The 24,988-nt window shown below is 41.4% G+C and overlaps 1 protein-coding gene across 5 annotated transcripts in view; it reads left to right on the plus strand.

Annotated features, from left to right (window-relative positions):
• zufsp (zinc finger containing ubiquitin peptidase 1) overlaps positions 1 to 24,080 on the plus strand; it is a 56,446-nt gene extending 32,366 nt beyond the window's left edge. For 4 of the 5 annotated variants that reach the window (XM_059981427.1, XM_059981425.1, XM_059981424.1 and 1 more), the window contains 5 exons: positions 9,508 to 9,696; positions 10,939 to 11,104; positions 12,372 to 12,535; positions 20,244 to 20,458; positions 23,533 to 24,080. In XM_059981427.1, the coding sequence (XP_059837410.1) occupies positions 9,508 to 9,696; positions 10,939 to 11,104; positions 12,372 to 12,535; positions 20,244 to 20,458; positions 23,533 to 23,580 (782 nt within the window). In that variant the 3' untranslated portion in view covers positions 23,581 to 24,080. The remainder of the gene's footprint in view (positions 1 to 9,507; positions 9,697 to 10,938; positions 11,105 to 12,371; positions 12,536 to 20,243; positions 20,459 to 23,532) is intronic. The other variant, XM_059981428.1, reaches the window with a different exon arrangement.
• Positions 24,081 to 24,988: the final 908 nt, after the last annotated feature.

A 24,988-nucleotide genomic window follows, 5' to 3' on the forward strand; every position in this document is an offset into this window, starting at 1 on the left:
GTTTCTCCAACCGAAGTTTGGCCTCATCATGGCAGTAGGGGAGGCCATGTATGGACATATCCAGATGGGAATGTGAAGGAGAGTTGAGTTATATCGTCTGGGTAGTCTCCAGCCCCTTGGTATGAACATGGAATTCTCCAACTTCCGATAATTCCCTCCCTCCCCCTTCATCCCACTTTCACTCTGTCTCCTCTTCTAGCTGCCTATCACCTCTCATGACTGCCTTCTTCTACTACCCATAGTGCTTTCCCCTTAGATTCCTTCTTCGCCTCTCCTGCCTATCCCCTCCCCCACCCCTTGATCTTTCCTCTGATTGATTTTCCACCCTCCCCCCACTTTCTTTATAGGGCCCCTGCCCCCTCCTTCTTTAGTCCTGACGAAGGGTCTGACAAGGCAGGGACTGGGTATTGATAGTGAATGATCAGCCATGATCTCAGAATGGCAGTGCAGACTCGAGGGGCCGAATGGTCTACTTCTGCACCTATTGTCTATAACTCAAAACGTTGACTGCTTCTTTCAGCGGATGCTGCCCGACCTGCTGAGTTCATCCAGCTTTTTTGTACGTCTTGATCTAAACAAGCCTGATGCATTTTGGAAACAGGTCCTGTGAACTGATGAAGTTAAAATAGAACTTTTTGGCCACAATGAGCCAAAAAAGGGTGCAGAATTTCATGAAAAGAACACTTCTCCAACTGTTGGGCTGGATTAATCATGCTTTGGGCTTGTGTTGCAGCCAGTGGTATGGGAACATTTCACTGGTAGAGGGAAGAATGAATTGAATTAAATACCAGCAAATTCTGGAAGCAAACATCACACCGTCTGTTTATATTAAAAAAAAGCTGAAGATGAAAAGAGGATGGCTTCTACAACAGGATAATGATCCTAAACACACCTCAGAATCCACAATGGGCTACCTCATGAGGCGCAAGCTGAAGGTTTTGCGAAGGCCCTTACAGTCCCCTGACCTAAACATCATCGAAAATCTGTGGAGAGACCTCAAAAGAGCAATGCATGCAAGACGGCCCAAGAATCTCTCAGAACTAGAAGCCTTTTGCAAGGAAGAATGGGTGAAAATCCCCCAAACAAGAAATGAAAGACTCTTAGCTGGCTACCGGAAGCATTTACAAGCTGTGATACTTGCCAAAGGGGGTGTTACTAAGTTCTGACCATGCAGGGTGCCCAAACCTTTGCTTCGGGCCCTTTTTCTTTTTTGTTATTTTGAAACTGTAAAAGATGGAAATAAAAAAAGTAAGCTTGCTTAAAATATTAAAGAATTGTGTCATCTTTAACTTTATGCCTTTGGGAAATCAGGTAATCTTTTACTTGCTTAGCTATTCACAGTAACAGAAATTTTGACTAGAGGTGCCCAAATTTTTGCATACCACTGTATACCCATAGCAACAGCCAAAAATTTAAAAAATCAGTCTTGTTTGCAACTTTGTATTATTAAATTATGTGTCTCATATCCTCGAGTTGAATACAAGATAAACAACGGCAAGTATTTAAGAGTTGTCTCTGCTGAAATCTAAGGTCATATTTATAACAAACTAAGCTGCAGACTGGTTTCTACGCTCAAAGCCAATATCAACCCTTTGTCTGTCAAAATCTTTAACTAACAATATTTTCCACCCTCAATATCTTATTATTTAAGTGAAAACAATGTTCTATATTCTAAAAATGAGACCACCACAGTACAGTACAAGTCACTTTAGCCCAAGATGTTGTGTCATGCTCAATTTAACCCTTCCCTTCAGTTTTCTATCATCCCTGAGCTATCTACGAGTTTCTTAAATGTCCCTAATATATCTGCTTCTAACGTAAAATTTAGTAATTCTAGTTCTTTTAACTTGTTATCCTTTATCTTGTTACTGAATACTTGTGAATATAGTAGATTCCAGTTAATTGGGACACATTGGGAGAAGTACATTTTGGCCCAGTTAACCCTTACATACTGTTCATATTCTATGCCTTCACAGTATGGTCAGGGTCAATTTTGACCCGGCCCAAGAATCCCCTCATAACAAGTGTCTATACCAAATTTTGAACCACAGATCTATTTAGACCGTATAAATAGCTTATCTGACATTAATAAATAGGTGATTAATCCTTAATTAATGTTTCAGAGAACAGGGAGAATATATTTTTTAGGTTTTACTCCACTTGTTTATGGAGAAAAAACATTTACTATCACACAAAATCAGGTCCTATTTTACCTGAGACATGAAAACATAACAGCCATAATGTTTTAAATATATTTTATTGAAACTGAAAATAGCAAGAACATTCTGGAACAAACAAAACAAAAAATAATTGCTATTTGCAAACGAGTCTTCGCATTCAAAGCACTGGTAGGAACCCTTGCGTGTGTGGCCCTTGCACATGTGTTTCCCACATTTGCAGCAAGTTGTCCCTGTTTTGCAGTCCCTTTTTTCAGAGCAGAAGTTGCATCTCCTTCCTCCCCTTGTTGCGTCCCCTTGTGTTGCTTCTCGTGGGACTTGTTGTTGACCAGGGCCAGGTTCAGATCGCTGCTCTGCCCTTACCAGTGCTGCTGAGGCTGCTGTGCGGGGAAGGTGGTGTCGCCTTTGCATAAAAGGAGTCACAAGGGCCTTTCCAAGCTCCTCCAAAAAGAACCTCCTCCAGTTCCTCTTGCTTGCCCTCCAGGTGGGGTTCAGCTCACTCCATATGACAAAGGCATTGTAGGTCGATATGTCAATGATGTTATGGAATATGGTGAGAGGCCAGCTGGCTGTTCTCCTCTTGCAGCTGTATGTGCCTGTTACTTTGTCATCCACTCCTCCTTTGTTGGCATTGTAGTCAAGGATGATGGCTGGTTTTCTGTTTTCCTGAGCATTGACCTTTGCAACCTTATGTAATGTGCTCATAAGGATGACATTCTTGTTCTTCTTTTGCATATACAAGAAAACTGTGGTGTCGTAGGTGAAAGCAAACTTAGAAGACGACATCTCTCCCCTTTGTTGCAATGAGAGCAGGTGGCAGCTCAGGCTTGTTCCGCCTCACAGTGCCCACCATTGTGATTTTCTTCTTTAGGAGCTCCTGGCCAAGCTCATGAGATGAGAAGTTGTTGTCACAGGTCACATTGTGTCCTCTTAACCCTTCTGTCATCTCCAACACGACGCACATGTCTTATTCTCTCTCCGGGGCTCCCCCGCTGGCTTCCCATTATATACTTGCATATTCCAAGCACGTGCATCACAGGCTGCCCATAACTTTATTCCATATTCAAAGTATTGAGTATTAGAGTTGGAATGTTATGGTGAGGTTGTATCAGATATTGGTGAGGCCGAATTTGGAGTATTGTGTGCAGTTTCGGTCACCAAATTACAGGAAGGATATTAATAAGGTTGAAAGAGTGCAGAGAAGGTTTACAAGGATGTTGCCGGGACTTGAGAAACTGAGTTACAAAGAAAGGTTGAATGGGTTAGGACTTTATTCCTTGGAGCATAGAAAAATGAGGGGAGATTTGATAGAGGTGTATAAAATTATGATAGGTATAGATAGAGTGAATGCAAACAGGCTTTTTCCATTGAGGCCAGGGGAGAAAAATACGAGAGGACATGGGTTAAGGGTGAAGAGGGAAAAGCTTGGAGGGATATGGTTCAGGTGCAGGTCAGTGGGACTAGGCAGAAAAATGGTTCGGCGCAGCCAAAAGGCCTGTTTCTGTGCTGTAATGTTCTATGGTTCTATATTGTCCTGGCTTGCTAGGCACGTACTGGCGGAAAGGACAGCGACCTGCAAAAACACAAAAAGGGGAAAAATCATTTGATATCACAACCAATAGCATGTGTATATTGAAGCAGTGATTAACTAGTCTAACAATAAAAGGGCAGGCATTTATTACCTCTGAATGGAACCAGTCTTTCATCCACTGTGACCTCAGGACCAGGGTTGTACATGAGAGGCAGCCCTTCCACCCACTTGTCCCAGACATCCCTGATTGTTGCCAGTTTGTCAGTGACACGCCGTGCATGTCTTGTCTCATGGTTGTCAAATCTGAGCACCGCCGATATGGTACAGAACATTTCCAGGAACACGGTGGCACGAAAAATTGGTCTTCCCATCTCAGCATTCCAAAGACTAAAAGATCCTGACCTTGGAACCTACACATGCCAGCCAGTATTAGAAGCCCCATGTAAGCACGTAGGTCAGTTACATGCATGGTCTTCCATTTTTGACTCTAAAACCACCATTTTCCTTGATTTGACCCACACTGATGGATCTATTCCACATTTATTCCATTTCTGTTGTTCCGGGTCAAATTTGACCCAGAACAACATCTATGTACAAAAATTTGTAGCACCTGTACAAAAGTATAAAATTTTTAATTTTCACTTTTGTGTAATCTGGGTCACTTTAGGCAAAGTCATAAAATTTCAGCTTAAAAAAAATGGCATTTTGGGTGTTTTTATTGCTGTCAAATGTCAAAACGGGTTAAATTTGTCCTGAACAGAATGTAAGGGTTAAGCAGCTGCCCCAATTTCATGGAGACAGGACCAGCAGCTTTCATGGATGTTCTAAAGGATTTTGTAGTGAATGAACATTGATGTAATAAAAAAGGGAAAGGAAGTAGCGTAACTGGAGATGTGGTCTTGGAGCCAGGGTGGTGGTAACTCACAAAGTTTTTGGGAACGACTGCTTTAGTTCCATTTGTGAAATGTATTTATTTTCATTGTGATACTGTGTGGTATATGCTCTTCAGGCCCTTCGAACCATGCCACCCAAAAATCCATGATTTAATCCTAGTTAATCACAAGACAATTTACAATGACCAATTAACCCACCAACTGGTACGTCTTTGGACTGTGTGAAGAAACTGGAGCACCTGGAGGAGACCTCCATTTAACAGCAGTATTCTAAAAATTGATGTCTCCTACAGTGTTCCCTCTAATTTTTAATGACCAAACTGCACAAAAATCTTGCGCTGTGCAATTTTTTTTTGCCCAGGGACAACAAGTGCGCACTGAATAATTTCTGCAATAAAAACAGTATAAATAAGCCAATTCTTAAAATCTGTAGACAAATCATCGTAAACTCCACACTGTCAACACCATCTGCATCAGAAACCGGAGAAGGAAATATGATTGTGTACGATCGTGAAATATATTTAACACACCAACCAGGTAGAGGGTGACAACCTTTAGGGCACAGTTTAAATGCTCACAATGAGGTACAGTTTCAGCACAGCAGTGGAGCATCAGGCAAAATTGTGTGCTGAAGTTTCTAGGGGGAGAATTAAATCCACCAGCAACCTCTTGAGGAGCAAGAATGCCAGCACAGAAGCTCAAATAAAATTGAATAGAAATTGGATGAGAATTTCCATAGCTTTAACTGTATTAATTGTACTAATTATACTGTACTATTATTTTCAGTTTGCTTCAAACTCCCATCAACTGTAATCGCAAAATTACTTTGAAAAATGACTTGCTGAGCTTATTTATCACTGTTCATAATTGATTATGACATTTAATTCATATTAAAATAGAGTTATAGAATACTATAGCTTAGAAACAGACCATTCACCCCTTCTAGTCCATACAACCTAATCTTCTACCTAGTCCCATCGACCTGTACCTGGATCATAAACCCCCAAACCCCTCTCATCCGTGTAACTATCCAAAATTCTCTTAGATGTTACAATTGAACCTGCATCTAAAACTTATGCTGACATCTCTTTCCACACTTACACCATCCTCTGAGCGAGGACGTTCCCCTTAATAATTTCACCTTTCACCCTAAATCTTTGACTTTTATTTCTTGTTTCATCCAACCTGAGGAGAAAAAGAAAAAGCCTTCATGCATTCACCCTATTTATACCCCTGATCATTTTGTATACCTCTATAAGATCTCCCCTCATGCTCCTGTACTCCATAGGATAAAGCCCTAACCTGTTCAAACTTAATTTATCATCAGTGTATGTATATGTCACCATCTACAACCATGAGTTTTTTTTCTGTGCCCATTCACGGTAGAGCAGAGAAATACAATATAATCAGTGAAAAACTACACAAAAACAAAGACTGACAGACGACTAATGTGCAAAAGAAAACAATCTGTGCAAATACATGTAATAAGACCGAGGAACAGAATTAGACCATTCAGCCACTGAGTCTGCTCCACTGTTCTATCATGGCTGATCCCAGATCCCACTCTACCCCATACACCTGCCTCCTCGCCATATCCTTTGATGCCCTGACCGATCAGGAAACTATCAACTTCCGCATTAAATACAACCACAGACTTGGCCTCCACCACAGTCTGTGGCAGAGAATTCCACAGATTTATTCTCTGGCTAAAAAAAATTCCTCACCTCTCTTCTAAAAGGTTTCCCCTCAATTTTGAGCCTGTGCCCTCTAGTTCTGAATACCCTCAGCATAGAAAGCATCCTCTCCACATCTACCCTATCTAGCCCTTTCAACATTCAGTAGGTTTCAATGAGATCCCCCCGCATTCTTCTAAATCCCAGTGGGTACAGGCCCAAAGCTGCCAAGCACTCCTCACATGTTAACCCCTTCATTCCCAGAATCATCCTCACAAACTTCCTCTGGACTCTGTCTTGTGATAATGGTAATGAAATAAATAATACTGAGAGCATGAATTAACTATATATGGACTCACTTTCAAGGACTCTTCATCTCTTGTTCTTGATATTTATTGCTTATTTATTTATAGTTACTTTTTTCTCTCAACTCAAGCTGGTACGGGCATAGCCAAGTACGCTCATTTGTCAATTACTAGGAACTTACAGACTACTCAATGGAGTTTAGTATTGTGGCTTTATGGAGATTTGCATGATATTGCCATGCTGCCCTAATTATTTAATGCTATTGTGCAGTGACTTTGGGATGATACCAGTTGTAGATATTACTATTGGGACAATGTGTGTATACATATATATATATATATACGCTGTTCACATTCCATAGTCTTTCAATTTCCTCTTTTAATTCAGCATATTTCCGGTGTTTTTCACTTACTGATTTCTGTATGTTATGTGTGTTTGGAATGGCTAAATCTTAGTAAATAAATTGTTCTTGCTTTTTTACCCTGTGTTATTACATCGGCAATTATGATGTTGTTATTGTTTCTTTTTTCTCTCTTTTTTTGTATTTGCATAGCTTGTTGACTTCTACACAGAGATTGTCCGCCCTGTTTTTGTCTTTCATTGATTCTACTATTGTTACTGGATCTTTTTGAGTATGCCTACAAGAAAATCAATCTCAGCGTAGTATATGGTGACATATATGCACTTCGATAATAAATTTACTTTGAACTTTTGAGTTGTAGTGTCCTTGAAAATGAGTCCAAAGATATGTGATCACTTCAGTGTTGAGGTTAGTAAGGTTATCTACGCTGTATCAAGAGCCTGATGTTTGAAGGGTAATAACTGTTCCTGAACCTGCTGGTGTGGGACTGAAAGCTCCTGGACGAGGTCCAGCACCTGGCCGTGTGGTGTGCTGACAACAACCTGGCCCTTAACACCCAGAAGACCAAGGAGATCATTGTAGACTTCAGGCATGCTAGGAGCCACACTCACATCCTCATCTACATAAATGGAGCTGTAGTGGAGCGTTTATCAAGCTTCAAATTCCTTGTTGTTCGCATTTCTGGAGTTCTCATCTGGTCCCTGAACTCCTCCATCCTGATCAAAAAGGCACAACAGCGCCTTTATTTCCTGCGGAGCATCAAGAAAGCGCACCTCTGTCCCAGGACGCTGACGGACTTTAACCGCTGTACCATTGAGAGCATACTCACCAACTGCACCTCAGTGTGGTGTGGCAATTGGCCCGTATCGGACCGCAAAGCATTCCAGCGTGTGGTGAAAACTGCCCAGCGGATTGTCGGCACCCAATTGCCCACCATTGAGAACATCTACCATAAGCACTGCCTGGGCAGGGTGAAAAGCATTATCAAGGATGCATCTCACCCTAACCATGGACTTTTCACTCTCCTTCCATCTCGTAAGCGCTACAGGAGCCTCCGCTCCTGCACCAGCAGGTACAGGAAGAGCTTCTTCCCTGAGGCTGTGACCCTGCTGAACTTCACATTACAGCGCTAAGCAGTATTGTACCCATATTTACAACTCCTCCCTCGGAGTGTCAGACACCCTGAGCCAATAGGCTGGTCCTTGACTTGTTTCCACTTGGCATAATTAACTTATTATTTAATTATTTATGGTTTTATATTGTTATATTTCTTCACTATTCTTGGTTGGTGCGGCTGTAACGAAACCCAGTTTCAATAAAGTATGTGTGTCTGTCTGTATATTGTACTGTCTCAGTACTTTTACATTTGTGTGCTGTAGCACTTACTTCTTATTCGCAGTTATTTGGTAAATAACACTATTCTTTGCACTTCTGGTTAGATGCTAAATGCATTTGATTTGGCTTTGTACCTGTACTCGGCACAATGACAATAAAGTTGAATCTAAGCCAAACTGTAAACTTCAGCAGATGTAACATCGGAGTGTACTTTGCCTCACAGCCATGAGTGAAAAGCCTTCCCTGTTCAACCCTTCCCTGTAACTCAAGTCCTCCACTCCTGGCAATATCCTTATTTCGCTGCACTCTGTCAAACTCAATTTCACTTTTTCCAGAAAAATAAATCTCAGGGTTGTCTATGGTGACATGTATGTACTTTGATAATATATTTACCGTGAATTTTGATCTTTGAAGCTTATTGATAACTTTCCTGTACGTACTGTAGCTGACCAGAATTCATCTTTTTCTAAATGGAGAGAAAATTCAAAAATCTGAGGTGCAAAGGGACTTGGGAATTTGCAGATTGAATTGGTGGTGAGGAAGGCAAATGTGATGTTAGCATTCATTTTGAGAGAACTAGAATATAAAAGCAAGGATGTAATGTTGAGGCTTTGTGAGGCACTGTAAGGCCTCACTTGGAATATTGAGAGCAGCTTTGGGCTTTTTATCTAAGAAAGGATGTACTGATATTGGAGAGGGTTCAAAGGAGTTTCACAAAACAATTCCAGGATTGAAAGGCTTATCATATGAGGACGATTGATGACTGTGGGCCTGTACTCACTGGAATTCAGAAGAATGACAAAGGATCTTATTGAAACCTATCGAATGTTGAATAGTCTCGATGGAGTAGATGTAGAAAGGATGTTTCCTATGGTGGGGAAGTTTAAGATTAGAGGACACAGCCTCAGAATAGAGGGGTGTCCTTTTAGAATAGAGGTGAAGAGGAATTTCTTCAGCTAGAGAGTGGTGAATCTGAAATTCATTGCCACAGGCGGTTGTGGAAGCAAAGTCATTGAGTATATTTAAAGCAGAGGTTAATAGGTTCGTGGTTAGTCAGGGTATAAAGAAATATGGGAAAAATGCATGAGATTAGGACTGAGGGGGAAATGGATTAGCCATGATGAAATGGTGGAGCAGACTCGATGGGCTAAATGGCCCTATATCTTATGGTCTTGTCTGCCATAGGAATTGAGATCCTCTGTAATTACTGAAATGCATTTTTGTTTTGCAGGTCTAATGAGGGTGCTAAATGAGTTTTATCAGCAAAGTGGCACAGATATAAAGCACGTGTATCTGAGTGCTGAAACAGATCATTACCATTCGTCGACAGGAGACAAAGGATGGGGATGTGGATATCGAAACTTTCAAATGGTTCTCTCCTCACTTATCAAACTGGAACACTATAAGAGCCATTTACATGGTAAAGATTTTAATACATTAAAGCACCAATCCTTCTAGCATGTTGAGAGAACATGCTCAACGTGTTTTCTCAACATGCTTGCTGAGTAGCAAGAAACATTTAATTTGGCGAAGCAGCCTCCCATTTGTGCTTGCTGGTAATTGGTAATGCCTGACTAAGTTACATATTTTCACTTTGGAAGATCACTTTAAAATGTAGTGATTGATATGGTTTGCACAAATTCGCTCTTCCCCCCTACCCCCACCCAAGAGGATTGGCTACCTGATAAATTTCTTAAGCACTAGACATTCTGCAGATGCTGGAAATCCAAAGCAACACACACAAAACACTGGAGGAATTCAGCAGGTCAGATAGCATCTACGGAAATGAACCAACAGTCAATGATGTATATCAGAATCATTTAAAAATATTTTAATGTTAGTATTCATAGGAAATACTGTATGATAAGCTACCAGGAAAACAGTAATGGACTTAAAAGGGACTGTACCTCCGGCAACATCAAAGATTTTTATGAGCTGTGGTTTGCAATGGGACCTAAATTTGGAGACTGATGTCCAAGTTTATCTATAAAGGATACGATCCAGCATGCAAAATCTTTGAATAGAACTTTTTCTGTACCGTTCCCCCCACCCCCACCTGGTTCCTGAGAATGAAAGGGTTAATATATCAGGTGTGTTTCAATGCTCTGGGCCTGTACTCACTGGAGTTTGGAAGAATGAGTGTGAATCTCATTGGAACCCATCAAATATTGAAAGGCCTCAATAGAGTGGACCTGGAGAAGATGTTTCCTACAGTGGGGGAGGTCTTGGACCAGAGGGCACAGCCTCAGAATAAAGGGACATCCATTTAGAACGGAGAGGAGAAATTTCTTCAGCCAGAGGGTGGTTAATTTGTGGAAATCATTGCCACAGACAGCTATGCAGGTCAAGAGAATGGGTATTTTTAAAGCAGAGGTTGGTGGTTCTTGATTTGTAAGGAAGTCAGAAAGATTATGGAGAGAAGGCAGAAGACTGAGGGGTGAGGAGGTTAATTACTCAGCTATGATAGGATGACGGCACAGTTTCATTTGGCCAAATGACCTAATCCAGTGCCTATTGTGTATGGTCTTGTATCCGGATTTTGGCTATTGTTCGCAAGGCTGTGGAATGAGGAGGTATAATCTGTATATCTTGCACAAATTTCCTTTGTTTTCCACTTGGATGGATAACTGCAAACATGTTTTGGTCACTCTTTTTCCTTTAGACCATGCGATTCCTATTATTCCGAAAATCCAGGCCATGATAGAAGGAGCTTGGAAGGATGGCTTTGATCCTCAAGGTGCCGCGTCATTTGGAAACAAACTGCAGGGCACTCGAGCTTGGATTGGGGCAACGGAAATCTATACCTTGTTAACCTTCCTAGGAATAAAGTAAGTGCATTGATTAACAAAAACTAACTTTAAGTAGCTATTATATCACTGGCTTTCCAGCCAGTCCTTTGACCATAAGACATAGGAACGGAATTTGGCCATTCAGCCATTCCATTATGGCTGATTCTATCCCTCTCAACCCCATTCTCCTGCCTTCTCCCCATAACCTTTGACGCCCTTGCTAATCAAGAATCTATTCATCTCTGGCTTAAGTCACCCAATTACGTCCTCCACAGCTGTCTGTGGCAAAGAGTTCCACGGGCAGGTGAGAAGGAGTGAAAAGGTCAGAGTGTAGAATGGAGGGGGGGGAGCGGATTTGTTCATCAGAGAAAATGATCAGGTTGGACGGTACCCAGACAGGGTATAAGGTGTACAACACGCTGGAAGAATTCAGGATGAAGGGTCTCAGCCCGAAACGTTGACTGTTTGTTTCCACGGATGCTGTCCAACCTGCTGAGTTCCTCCAGCGTGTTGAACGTGTTGCTTTGACCACAGCATCTGCAGTGTACTTTGTGTTTAGGATATAAGGTGTTACTCCTCCACCCTAAGAGTGACATCTTGGCACTATTACTCCCCCCCCTGGGTCCCCTCCTTCTCTGCTTTCTGCTATCAGATTCCTTCCTATCTTGCCCTTGACCTTTCCTACCCACCTGGCTTCACCTATCACCTTCCATCTAGCTTCTTTCCCCCCCCCACCTTTTTATTCAGGCATCTTCCCCCTTTCCTTCTCAGTCCTGATGAAGGATATCAGCCCGAAACGTCAACTGTTTACTATTTTCCGTAGATGCTGCTTGACCTGCTGAGACCCTGCAGTACTTTGTGTGCGTTGCTTTGGATTACCAGCATCTGCAGACTTCCCCAGTGTTTGGAATTAATAACAGTATCTTTGCCAGAAGGACTTACGCACTTCTAAAAGATCTATATATCTTCCAAAGACTACATTCTTCCAATAGTGTAGTAACCAGAACTATGGCCTAACCTAAACTCTGCACCAATTCCGAACTTTAAAACTCAATGTTCTGGATGAGGAAGGAAAGCACACTGAATGCCCTCTTTCAGGAAGTTGTAGCCCAAGACTACATGAATTGATCTGGTTCCCCAGCATCATCTCCAGTAATTTCCCTGCCACTGTTAAAAGGGAAATTAAGAAGAGAAAAATCCTTTAACTACAGAGAGCATAAAGGATGAGGTATGCACCTTTATAGTTGTGCCTCCCTAATAAATAACTATTCCTAATGGTGTTTGATAAGTCCTTTCATTTCTATAGGTGCCAAATTACTGACTTTCACCAGCCCACTGGCCCATCAGGTACCCATCCTCGTTTATTTGAGAGGATATGGCAGTACTATTCTTCAGGCAGGGATGGAGCATTACGATTGCAACCCAAGGTCATATGGACAAACAAACCACCAATCTATCTTCAGCATCAAGGTAAATATATTAAAAATCATGTTGTGATTACTTGAATTTCCTAATTTTCTTTGTGATTCTCATAGCTGAGAGCTTGTCTCATTGAACATGGAACAGGACAGGTCCTTTGGTCTATGATGTTGTGCCGACTCCAAGATAAATCTAACCCTTCCTTCTAATAGATCTCAATTTTTGGTTATCCACATGCCTACCTAAGAGTCTCTTAAATGTCCTTAATATATCTGCCTCTACCAGCACTCTTGGCAGCACATTCCAAGCATTTACCACTCTCTGTGTAAAATAAAACTTCCCTGACATCTACCCTATACTTTCCTCCAGTTACCTTAAAATTATACCCCTTTGTGTTAGGCATTTCCACCCTGGGAAGAAGTCTCAATCTATGCCTCTTAGCATCTTGTACACCTCTTTCAAGACACCTCTCATCCTGCTTCGTTGCAAAGGGAAAAGCCTTAGCTTGCTTCCTTCACTTTTCCTCATAAGACTTGATCAGTATCCTGGTAAATCCCCTCTGCACCCTCTGTAAAGCTTCCACATTCTTCCTATAATTTTTTAAAAATTTATTTATTGAGACACAGCCTGGAATAGACCCTTCTGGCCCTTCAAGTCTCACCACACAGCAATCCCTGATTTAATCCTGGCCTAATCACGGGACAATTTACACTGACCAATTAACCTATCAACCAGTTTATCTTTGGACTGTGGGAGGATACCAGAGCACCCAGGGTTGTGCTTGTGGAATTGGCAGAGGTAGCACAAGAGGAAGATATATGACAGAAATATTTCAAATGTCATTAGAAATGGGGATGGTGCCAGATGATTGGCGTATTGCTCATGTGGTTCCATTGTTTAAAAAGGGTTCTAAGAGTAAACCTAGCAATTATAGGCCTGTAAGTTTGACGTCAGTGGTGGGTAAATTAATGGAAAGTATTCTTAGAGATGGTATATATAATTACCTGGATAGACAGGGTCTGATTAGGAGCAGTCAACATGGATTTGTGCGTGGAAGGTCATGTTTGACAAATCTTATTGAGTTTTTTGAAGAGGTTACTAGGAACGTTGATAAGGGTAAAGCAGTGGATGGTGTCTATATGGACTTCAGTAAGGCCTTTGACAAGGCTCTGCACAGAAAGTTAGTTAGGACAGTTCAATCTTTAGGTATTAATATTGAAGTAGTAAAATGGATTCAACAGTGGCTGGATGGGAGATGCCAGAGAGTAGTGGTGGACAACTGTTTGTCAGGTTGGAGGCCGGTTACTAGTGGTGTGCCTCAGGGATCTGTACTGGGTCCAGTGTTGTTTGTCATACATTAATGATCTGGATGAGGGGGTGGTAAAATGGATTAGGAAGTATGCAGTTGATACTAAGATAGGTGGCGTGGATAATGAAGTAGGTTTTCAAAGCTTGCAAAGAGATTTAGGCCAGTTAGAAAAATGGGCTGAAAGATGGCAGATGGAGTTTAATGCTGATAAGTGTGAGGTGCTACATTTTGGTAGGACTAATCAAAATAGGACATACATGCTAAATGGTAGGGCATTCAGGAATGCAGTAGAACAGAGTGATCTAGGAATAATGGTGCATAGTTCCCTGAAGGTGGAATCTCATGTGGATAGGGTGGTGAAGAAAGCTTTTGGTATGCTGGCCTTTATAAGTCAGAACAGTGAGTATAGGAATTGGGATGTAATGTTAAAATCGTACAAGGCATTGGTGAGACCAAATTTGGAGTACAGTTGTGTACAGTTCTGGTCACCGAATTATATGAGAGCACAGAGGAGATTTACTAGAATGTTACCAGGGTTTCAGCATGAACAAGTTAGGTCTTTATTCTTTGGAGTGTAGAAGGTTGAGGGGGGACTTGATAGAGATATTTAAAATTATGAGGGGGATAGATAGAGTTGACGTGGATAGGCTTTTTCCATTGAGAGTAGGGGAGATTCAAACAAGAGGACATGAGTTGAGACGGGGCAAAAGTTTAGGGGTAACGCAAGAGGGAATTTCTTTACTCAGAGAGTGGTAGCTGTGTGGAATGAGCTTCCAGTAGAAGTGGTAGAAGCAGTTTCGATATTGTCACTTAAAGTAAAATTGGATAGGTATATGGACAGGAAAGGAATGGAGGGTTATGGGCTGAGTGCAGGTAGGTGGGACTAGGTGAGAGTAAGCGTTTGGCACGGATTAGAAGGGCCAAGGTGGCCTGTTTCCGTGCTGTAACTGTTATATGGTTATATATTAAGATTTTGTACACTGGACTCCAAGAGCACATGTTTACAGAGTACATCCATCATTGTGTATTTTCGAAGCTGGGTGATGGCATGGAGGTAATTCTCTACCGAAGGAGGCGTAAGGTACTCCTTCCCTCGCTGGCCCGCAGGTCACCCTTGGCAAGGTGTATCACTGGCTTAGCCCCCCAATCGGGGTCACGTGAAGCCATGGGAGCAGGTAGTGGATGGTCATGTGAGCAGCTGGTGCAGATCACAAGTCTGGTTATGTGGCCACTGATGCCAGGCAGACAATCTCTGAAGAGTATTGATAATGGCTGCAGTCACCAGAAGGCAGCAATGGCAAGCAACTTCTGTAGAAAACTTTGTCAAGAGCAATAATGTTCATTGAACCATAATCACCCGTGTCATATGACATAGTACATAATTATGATGGTGATGAAGTAAATCAGACAAGATTGGTTTCTAATTATTGGGGTATATGTTATTCATGCAAGTCTGGTAAGGAGAACAAATTTGTGTGGGTGAAGAACTGGTGAGATGGAGGGCATTAGCAAGAGTAGAATAATAGAGTAGTCAAGAATAGAATTTAAATGATTATCTTTAAAGCACAGGAGGTACTTAACGCCACAGGCAGTATTCTGTGGACTGCCATCTAGTGGAAAGGATACAAGGCAGTAGCTTCATTATATGTGCACAATGGAGATGTGCAAATACCATAGAATAGCGATAATGAGGGACTTTGACCATCTTGGTATTGACTATGAAAAGGATGCAAGTGGAAAGTGAGGGGGAGGGAGTGGATGCAGTCTGGAGCAGATGCAGGAAATACATTCCCCTTGGTGGAATGCTCTGGTACCGATGAACAGGTGTAAAAATGAACTATGACCTAAGGAGACAAAAGTCTGGACTGCACTCACTGTTTCCTCTAAGCAGTATGGGTGTGCGGCTGCAGAGTAACTGAAACACTCCCACACACATAACCCTTGTTGCCACACAGCTGGGATTTCCGTTTATATAGTGTTGAAATTAATATAGTTGTGAAATTATTTTAATATAATTTTAAAATTATGCTCATGTAAATTTGAAGGTATCCGAATATGATTTTGAAAATATGCTAATGTAATTGTGAAATACCTTGTAATTAATGATGTGTTAATTAATACAAACCATAAATTTTCTAAATCATAAACAGGCCACAACATTTGAGTGTTTCAACATATTTACATTGTCAGTGGTTCAAGTTACAACACTGTTACAAATTGTAACAATCGATGCAGAATGATAACTCATTGTTAATAAACCACCAAACTGCTGAACAGGTTTAAAAGTTTACAAAAAGTGGATTATCTTTGTTGTACTGCATTTCACGGTAGGCCTCCGTTAGTCTCGATAGACCATGGATTTGCACCTTGGAAAGTTTCCAGGGCACAAGCCTGGGCAAGGTTTTTTTTGTGGAAGGCCGGCAGTTGCCCAAGGTGCAAGTCTCCCCTCTCCATGCCATCAATGTTGTCCAAGGGAAGGGCATTTTGACCCATATAGCTTGGCACTAGTGTCGTCGCAGAGCAATGTGTGGTTGAGTGCCTTGCTCAAGGACACACACATCAAGCCTCAGCCAAGGCTTAAACTAGCGACCTTCAGATAACTAGATATAGGACATAGAAGAGTACAGCACATTACTGGCCCTTCAGCCCACAATATTGTACCAACCCTCAAACCCTGAATCCCATATAACCTCCCATCTTAAATTCCTCCAGATACCTGTCTAGTAGTCTCTTAAACTTCACTAGTTTATCTGTCTCCACCACTGACCCAGGCAGTGCATTCCACGCACCAACCACTCTCTGAGTAGAAAACCTTCCTCTAAGACGAACGCCTTAACCACTTGGCCACGCGCCAACACATTTCACTGTACCCTTCAATTAATAAATAAAATCAGAAGTACATAATATTTCAATTTTCATTCTGTATTATTATATAGTATTTGTATTATTTAAAAAAAACATTTAATATGCCACATGGTGTCAAGGCTGTGTAAAAATTTCCAGCTCAGTGCAATGGTTGGTCTGTGCAGCTGTAAAGAAAAATATTAGAGGGGGCATTGACTGCACTGCTGAGAGAGTAGTGGAAGCTAGCTTAATCATAATGTACTGGTTAAGTAGTTGGAAGGCTACTTGAACAGGGCAGTGGAGTGGGGCAATATGGATTTTACTTGAAGTAAGATGTCAATGGGCTGAATGCCCCCTTCCCACCATGCTGTAACATTTTATGATCCAATGATATATATTTAATAGAAGAAGGAAGGAAGAAAATGCTTCTTTCTAATACATACATACACACAGTATGTTGCTGGAAGGTGGTGCTATCACACCGTTTACATGAGAGTAACAGAAGGTGAAGACAAGAATATACAAGCTAGAGGGTTTTATGAGACGTCTTGAGGACTTTGTGGTTGGTGTTGAATGGGAGGGAAGTTTATGGGGGGGAAGATCAGAGTTAAATATTTTACACAGAGAGTGGTGGGTGCGTGGAGTGCACTGTTAGTGCTGGTGGTAGAGGTAGATATGTTAGGGACATTTGAGCAACTCTCCAATAGGAATATGGATGATGGAAAAAATGGAGGGTGTTCCTCAGGGGTCAGTATTGGGACCGGTACTTTTCACATTGTTTTGGATAATGGAATTGATGGCTTTGTGGTAAAGTCTGTGGATTAAACGAAGATGAGTAATGCTGAGGAAGCAATGCGATTGCAGCAGGACTTAGACAAATTGGAAGAATGGTCAAAAAAGTAGCACATGAATACAGTGTTGGGAAAATGTATGATAATGCATTTTGGTAAAAGGAACAATAGTGCAGACTATTATCTTAATGTGGAGAAGGTTCAAACATCAGAGATGCAGAGGGTCTTAGGAATCCTTGTGCAAAACTTCCCGAAGGTTAATTTACAAGTTGAGTCTGTGGTAAAGAATGGAAATGCAATGTTGGCATTTATTTCAAGGGGATTAGAATATAAAAGCAAGGAGATAATGCTGAGGCTTTATAAGACACTAGTTAGGCAACACTTAGAGTATTGTCAACAGTTTTTGGCCCCATATATCTTGTTGTCATTAGAGAGAGTTCAGAGGAGGTTCACGAGGATGATTCTGGGAATGAAGGGGTTAACATATGAGGAACATTTAGCAGCTTTGGGCCTGTACTCACTGGGATTTAGAAGAATGCGGGGGGATCTCATTGAAATCAACCAAATGTTGAAAGAATTAAATAGGATGGATGTGGAGGGGATGCTTCCTATGGTGGAATTATCCAGAACTAGAGGGCACAGCCTAAAAATTGAGGGGTGATCCTTTAGAACTGAGGTAAGGAGGAATTTTTTTTAGCCAGAGAGTAGTGAATCTATGAAATGCTCTCACAGACTGCAGTGGTGGCCAAGTCTGTGTGTATATTTAAGGTGGAAGTTGATCGTTTCCTGATTGGTCAGGGCATCAAGGATGTGGTGAGAAGGCAGGTGTATGGGGTTGAGTGGAATCCAAGATAAACCATGATGGAGTAGTGGAGTAGAATCGATGGGCTGAATGGCCTAATTCTGCTTCTATGTTTTATGGCCTTATGGTAGGAGTGAAGAGTTAGATTAATCTTAGTGTAGGTTAGATGGAAGGTACAACATTGTGTGTTGAAGAGCTGTAATGTTCTATAGTCAGGAATTCCCAACATTTTTTTTTATGCTGTGGGCCCCTACCATTAACCAAGGGGTCCGTGGACCCCAGGTTGCAAACCCCTATATTGAGTCACATTTGCACAATTGTGATGTACTTGTTTGAAAGTTGGGAAGAGATGGCCAAATCTTTTAAATGGTTCTTGTATGGGTCTTTGCAAAGTGTGACAATTGTTATAAAGGTGGATTGTGGTTTGTAGCAGAGATGGCAAGAAATCATAGTTTGTGTCATTGAAGTGTTTATGTCCCAAAGTGAAATGCTACGATGTAAGTGCTTTTACTTGTAGCATTTCGGTTTGGCACATTACACAAATGTCTTAGCTGATGTCTGAATATGACTCTCATCAGGCTTGAGATTTCTTTACAGATTGTGTTTCATTCTTTCCAATCTAGTTTAGTGGCGGGATGGTTAGACATAGTAGCTCTTCAGGCATTCTTCAACTGGTGCCCGTGACAAGAAATGTGGTGTTTCTACAAAATAATCTGAAGTCTGCAAACTCGTACGTGCCCTGAATTGTGCACCATGGGAAGAAATGAGTGTGGGCCAGAGAAAATAAATATGTGTAAAACGATAAAGCTAAAACATGCTTTGGTGATTCAAGTGCCTGTATAACAGTGTACAGGGCACCATGATAACCCAAGATGTAGGGCAGATCCTTTGACCTTTGACATCTAACCTTTTCCTCCCATTTTCTGTCATCCATGTCCCCATCTAAGAGATTATTAAAGGTCACTAATGTATCTGCCTCCACCACCATGGCTGGCAGGCTGTTCCACACATCCATTATCGCTGACACACCCCCATGCTTTCCTCCAAACAACTTCAAAGTTATGCCCCGTCATATTAGTCCTGGGAAAAGTCTATGGCCGTCCACTCTAACTCTGCTTCTTCTCAGCTTGTACACCTCGATCAACTCACTGCTTATCCTCCTTTGCTCCAAAGAGGAAACCCCAGGCTCGCTCGACCTTTCTTTGTAAGACATGCTCTCTAGTCCAGGCAGCATCTTGGTAAACCTCCTTTGCAGCTTCTCTAAAGCTTCCACGTCCCTCCTGTAATGAGATGATGAGAATTGAACACCATAATCAAGTTGGTCTAACCAAAGTTTTATAGAGTTGCAACATTACCTCGCGGCTCTCGAACTCAATCCCCAGAATAATGACGGTCAACACAGCATACGTCCTTTTAAAACCATAAGGTATAGGAGCAGAACCAGGCCATTTGGCTCATTGCATCTACACCGCCATGTCATTGTGGCTGATCTGTTTTCCCTCTGAGCCCCAATCTCCTGTCTTCCCCCCAAACCCCTCCCCACTGTATCCTAACCAAGTCTTGGCCTCCACAGCTGCCTGTAGCAATGAATTCCACCAATTCACTATTCCCTGGTTAAAAGACATTCTTCCTCATCTAAACGGATGCCCCTCTATTCTGAGGCTGTGTCCTCTGGTCTCAGACTCCCACCTCTGGAAACATCCTCTCCACACTCACTCTATCAAAGCCTATGGACCCTTTAGTAAACTATGGATAATTTCCAGGACCCTTTATATGTGAAGGCATGCTATTAAGTGATCAAGAAAATGTTCCCCATTGTAATACAAAGTTAAAAATAGTAATTTCCCAAAGAGCATTAAATTCAATAGCCAATTGAGCAAATCTTTTACACTCATTAAAACAATTTAATTTGTTCTTAATGTCTTTGAAAGGGTGAATTTTAAACTCATTATAGTTTAACCTGTTGGGAATACCATACCCATCTTTGAAGCATATTAATCTTTCTAACATTAGGTCACAGTCGGACTATTGTAGGCATTGAAGAAAGGAACAATGGAACACTTTGCCTGTTGATTTTTGATCCCGGTAACCAAGAAATCCAGAAACTTCTGCGCACCAATATGACTGGAACAAGTATTAAAATGATTCGTAGATTCATCGGGAGTCTGAAGTACAAACAATATCAAATTGTGACAATAAGTGGTACTCTGTCAGTGGAAGAGAAAAACGTGAGTTACCTTTTAATAGACTTTTTGAAAGATGTATGCTCTGTGCCGCTTCTACTTTAATTTGGAACATTTCTAATTTTTAGCAGGCTAGAGTCGAGATCTTAGTCTGTATTCTGCATCTTTCAAAGAAAGCTGCCCACGTGATCCCTGTGGCATGATCACCACCTTTTCTTTGTTGACTGCTGTCAGACAAGCATGCTGGGTAGTCCGGCAAGTGTGATGTCAGTAAGCTGACTGAGCGGCTAAGTGGGTAACTGAAAACTGCAAAGTTCTATCAGTGTTTTACAGAGCAGGAAATTAAAATTGGAATAAATCTGATGTATTGAGAAATACACTCTGGCCATTTTTTAGGCTCCTGTATACCTTGTTAATGCAAATATCTAATCGGCCAGTCATATTTGCTATTTACCTGCCACCCTGCTCTCGGTGCTTTGTGTACAGTGACAAAGTAACCTCACTGAATTATCATCTGTACTGTCTTCCTACATGCAAATATAATCGTTAGGACTCAGTGGTCACTTTCTCAATGAGTTTAAAACTAATGTTTGCTGGTGTAATTTTGAAATGTGGTATCACTGGACAACAATTTTTGTCTGAACTGTTGCTTCCTCAGATTTTTTTTTTTGTTTATGATAGACTGCTTGAAGCTGAACACAAGTATAATTTCAGATTACTTATACCACGTAGGAATTTGGAGAAACAAGAAATTAACTTTTATTGAATGTACGTAATGTGTATAAATTGCATAATGGTCCTGAAGCTTTGCAATTGCTCAGCTAAGCTAAAAATGTTTTCTTGATGATTTTCATTTGTACTCAATCTCTGAGGCATCTCACATGTGTCCAACAATAATCAGCCAGCATTGATGGATTCCAGTTGCCCTGATACTGTTTCTCCATGACCACAATGTCCTGGTGAAACCTTTCATCGTGCTTGTCACTGACAGCACCAAGATTTGCAGGGAAGAAATCTAAATGGGAATGCAGAAGATGAATCTTTAGTGACACGTTGCATTTCATGGTTTTGTACGCTTGAAGCATGAACACAGTTTGGTGCTCTGTAGTTGCTAAGAAAATTTTTACCAACATCCTTGAATGCCTTCCATGCAATTTTCTCCAGTCTCATTGGAAGTTCTTTGAATTACCTATCGTTGATAACCTGTTAGATTTGTGGACCAACGAAATGCCTTCCTTAATCTTGGCATCAGTTATTCTGGGAAACATCTGTCTCAAATATCAAAATTCTTCATGGAAGGTTAGAGCTTTTTAAAATCTGCCCTATCATGCTGCACCCACCCTGTCTAAGCATGCCCAGTTATGCCTGGACAAGATAGAAGACTTCTCATGTTTCATTGTGGGCAACATTTTAATCGATTTGAATTATGAATTGAAATAGCCAATTTAAAAAAAAAATGCCTGATAGGGAAACTTCATGGCAATTTTCAGGATCAGCAACCCAAAATCCATAAGATACGCCCAAAAATATTCAGGAAGCAAAATCTTTCTTGTCAAGTGTACTTAGAATAATCAAGAAATACTTATGCATTTTTTTGTTGATCCAAAGAGTGTTTGGCCTGAAGACATGGATTCACTAGAATGCCTTTCCACAGAGTCTCTCAGCAAAGAAATGACTGCTTTGTCTCACCATGTCCATGCAGCCTCTCACATACTGATCTATAGCTAGTCCATGGTTTTCTATCCCATTGTAATCCTGTGCAAGTAGCAGAGTCCACCGCCCCCTCAGGCATTGAGTTCCAGGTTCCAATCATTTGCATGCTTCCTATCAAGAACTGCTCGACAGATTCTTCATATGAGCAAAGCAGTTTATAAATTGATAAAATGTTTAACATTTTTTAAGAAAGGGATTTCTGTTCCTCTACCGTTGATGCTGCCCTCGCCTGCATCTCCTTCGTTTCCAGAACATCCACACTTGCCCCATCTTCCTGCCGCCTTAATGGTGATAGAGTCCCTCTTGCCCTTAGTTCCTACCCCTTGATCCTCCACATCCAACACACCATTCTCAGCAACGTCCACCTTTCCCAAGGGGATCCTACCACCAAGTACCTTCCCCCACCCCCCCACTCTCTGCTTCCCGCAGTGATCACTCCCTCTGTGATTCTCTTGTCCATTTGTACCTCCTCATTAACTTCCCTCCCGGCACATCGCTGTTGTGTGGCCAAAGTTCTACCCTTTCCCCATTCACCTGTGAATTTGTTGGAATTGCCTATTGTATCCAGTGCTCCTGATGTGGCTTCCACTGGAATGGTGAGACCCATCATTAATTGGGTGACTGCCTCGTTGAGCACAGGTGGGATTTCTCAGTGGCCAGACATTTTAATTCTGATTCCTGTGCCATCCTCATGGTCCATTGTCTCCTCTTGTGCCACGATGACACCACCCTCGGGGAGGAGGAGCAACACCTCATATTCCGTCTGGGCTGTCTCCAACCTGATGATGTGGATATCGATTTCTCAATTCCCACTCTAGCCTCTTACTTCTTCCTACTCACCTATCACCTTCCCCTGGTGTTCTCCCTCCTCCTTCCCTTTCTCCTATGGTCTACTCTCCTCTCCTATCAGATTCCTTCTTCTCCAGCCCTTTACCTTTCCCACCCATCTGGCTTCACCTGTCACCTTCTCCTTATTCCCCTTCACCTTCCACCACCTTTTTATTCTGGCATCTTCCCTCTTCCTTTCCAGTCCTGCTGAAGGGTCTCATCACGAAAAATTCAACTATTTGTTGATTTCAGTGGTGCTGCCTGACCTGCTGAGTTCCTGCAGCATTTTGTCTGTGTTGATTTAAAATTTAGTACGTCTCTTTATGGGCGGCATATTAGGGCAGCGGGTAGAGTAACACACTAATAGTGTCACTGCCACGGGTTCAATTCCCTCAGCATCTGTAAAGAATCGGTACATTCTCCCCATGGACTGTGTGGGCTTCCTCAGGTTCCTCTCACGTTTCAAAGACTTAAATTGGGCGGTGTGATCTCATTGGGCCCGGAGGGACTGTTACCGTACTGTATCTCTAAGTAAAACAAAAGTAAATCTATATGCTGTCTATCTATTTCCTTCACAGGCCCGTAAGCATGGATCGTCAGTGTTAACAGCAGAAAAGGTGCCATAGTGCAATTCTCGGACCTAGAATTCAGCAAGTCGTCTATTTTTCAGGTTCCTTACATTTCCTTTTACTTGAGTCATATGTAAACCTTAGTTCACAAATTCCTCCTTTTATTTTTGATTTGTAAACATGATCAATTTAATTGGAGGTAATATATTTTTATGCATTTCTTGTAAGATTGGCAATGTTGCCCATGAAGCATAAAATGGGATGTAGCTCGTCTGATACTAATATTCCACATGCTGATGAACATTTGTAATTAATAATTTCACAAGTGCCGTTCAATATTCTACTAATGAAGGATTTTGGTTGTGGTTCTGCCTTGTTTTCAGTTGGAAATATAGGTTTTTTTTTAGAGTTTCCTTGTGTAGATAGAATTACGTAATAGAAAATGTGTCGTGAACTTCTAAGAGTAAAAAGACTAATCTATCTATTTTCCAGATTACTCCGGTGGATGCTTCGTTACTCTTTTCTACTATGTAAATTATTGCTAATAAACATTTTTTGAAGTATTCTGTAAGTTGAAAGTTAATTTTCACTCTAGGTTGCACTCAACATTCCCTCTAATTTTTTGTACAGCCATGCAGACCAGACATTTCCTCCGAGCAGGAAACTTACACAGCCTGAAATTTACATGGCACTTAATTATTTTTTACAATATACACATCAAACAAACACAATCCACAACTTACAACACAACTGAACAATTTCAGACAGTCAAAGCAATTGGCAGACACAATGGTAAAAGTAAAATGTTTTGACTAGAAACATAGAAAACCTACAGCGCAATACAGGCCCTTCGGCCCACAATACTGTGCCGAATATGTTCTTACTTTAGAAATTACCTAGGGTTACCCATAGCCCTCTATTTTTCTAAGCTCCATGTACCTATCCAGGAGACTCTTAAAAGACCCTATCGTATCCGCCTCCACCACCGTCGCTGGCAGCCCATTCCATGCACTCACAAGTCAAGTCAAGTCACTTTTATTGTTATTTCGACCATAATTGCTGGTACAGTACACAGTAAAAACGAGACAACGTTTTTCAGGACCATGGTGTTACATGACAGTACAAAAAACTAGACTGAACTACGTAAACAACACAGAAAGAAAAATAAACTACACTAGACTACAGACCTACCTAGGACTGCATAAAGTGCACAAAACAGTGCAGGCAATACAATAAATAATAAACAGGACAATAGGGCAGTAAGGTGACAGTCCAGGCTTCGGGTATTGAGGAATCTGATAGCCTGGGGAAAGAAACTGTTACATAGTCTGGTCGTGAAAGCCCGAATGCTTCGGAGCCTTTTCCCAGATGGCAGGAGGGAGAAGAGATTCTATGAGGGGAGCATGGGGTCCTTCATAATGCTATTTGCTTTGCAGATGCAGCGTGTAGTGTAAATGTCCGTGAT

Source organism: Hypanus sabinus, chromosome 10 (assembly GCF_030144855.1).
Source record: "Hypanus sabinus isolate sHypSab1 chromosome 10, sHypSab1.hap1, whole genome shotgun sequence".
Classification (NCBI taxonomy): Eukaryota; Metazoa; Chordata; class Chondrichthyes; order Myliobatiformes; family Dasyatidae; genus Hypanus; species Hypanus sabinus.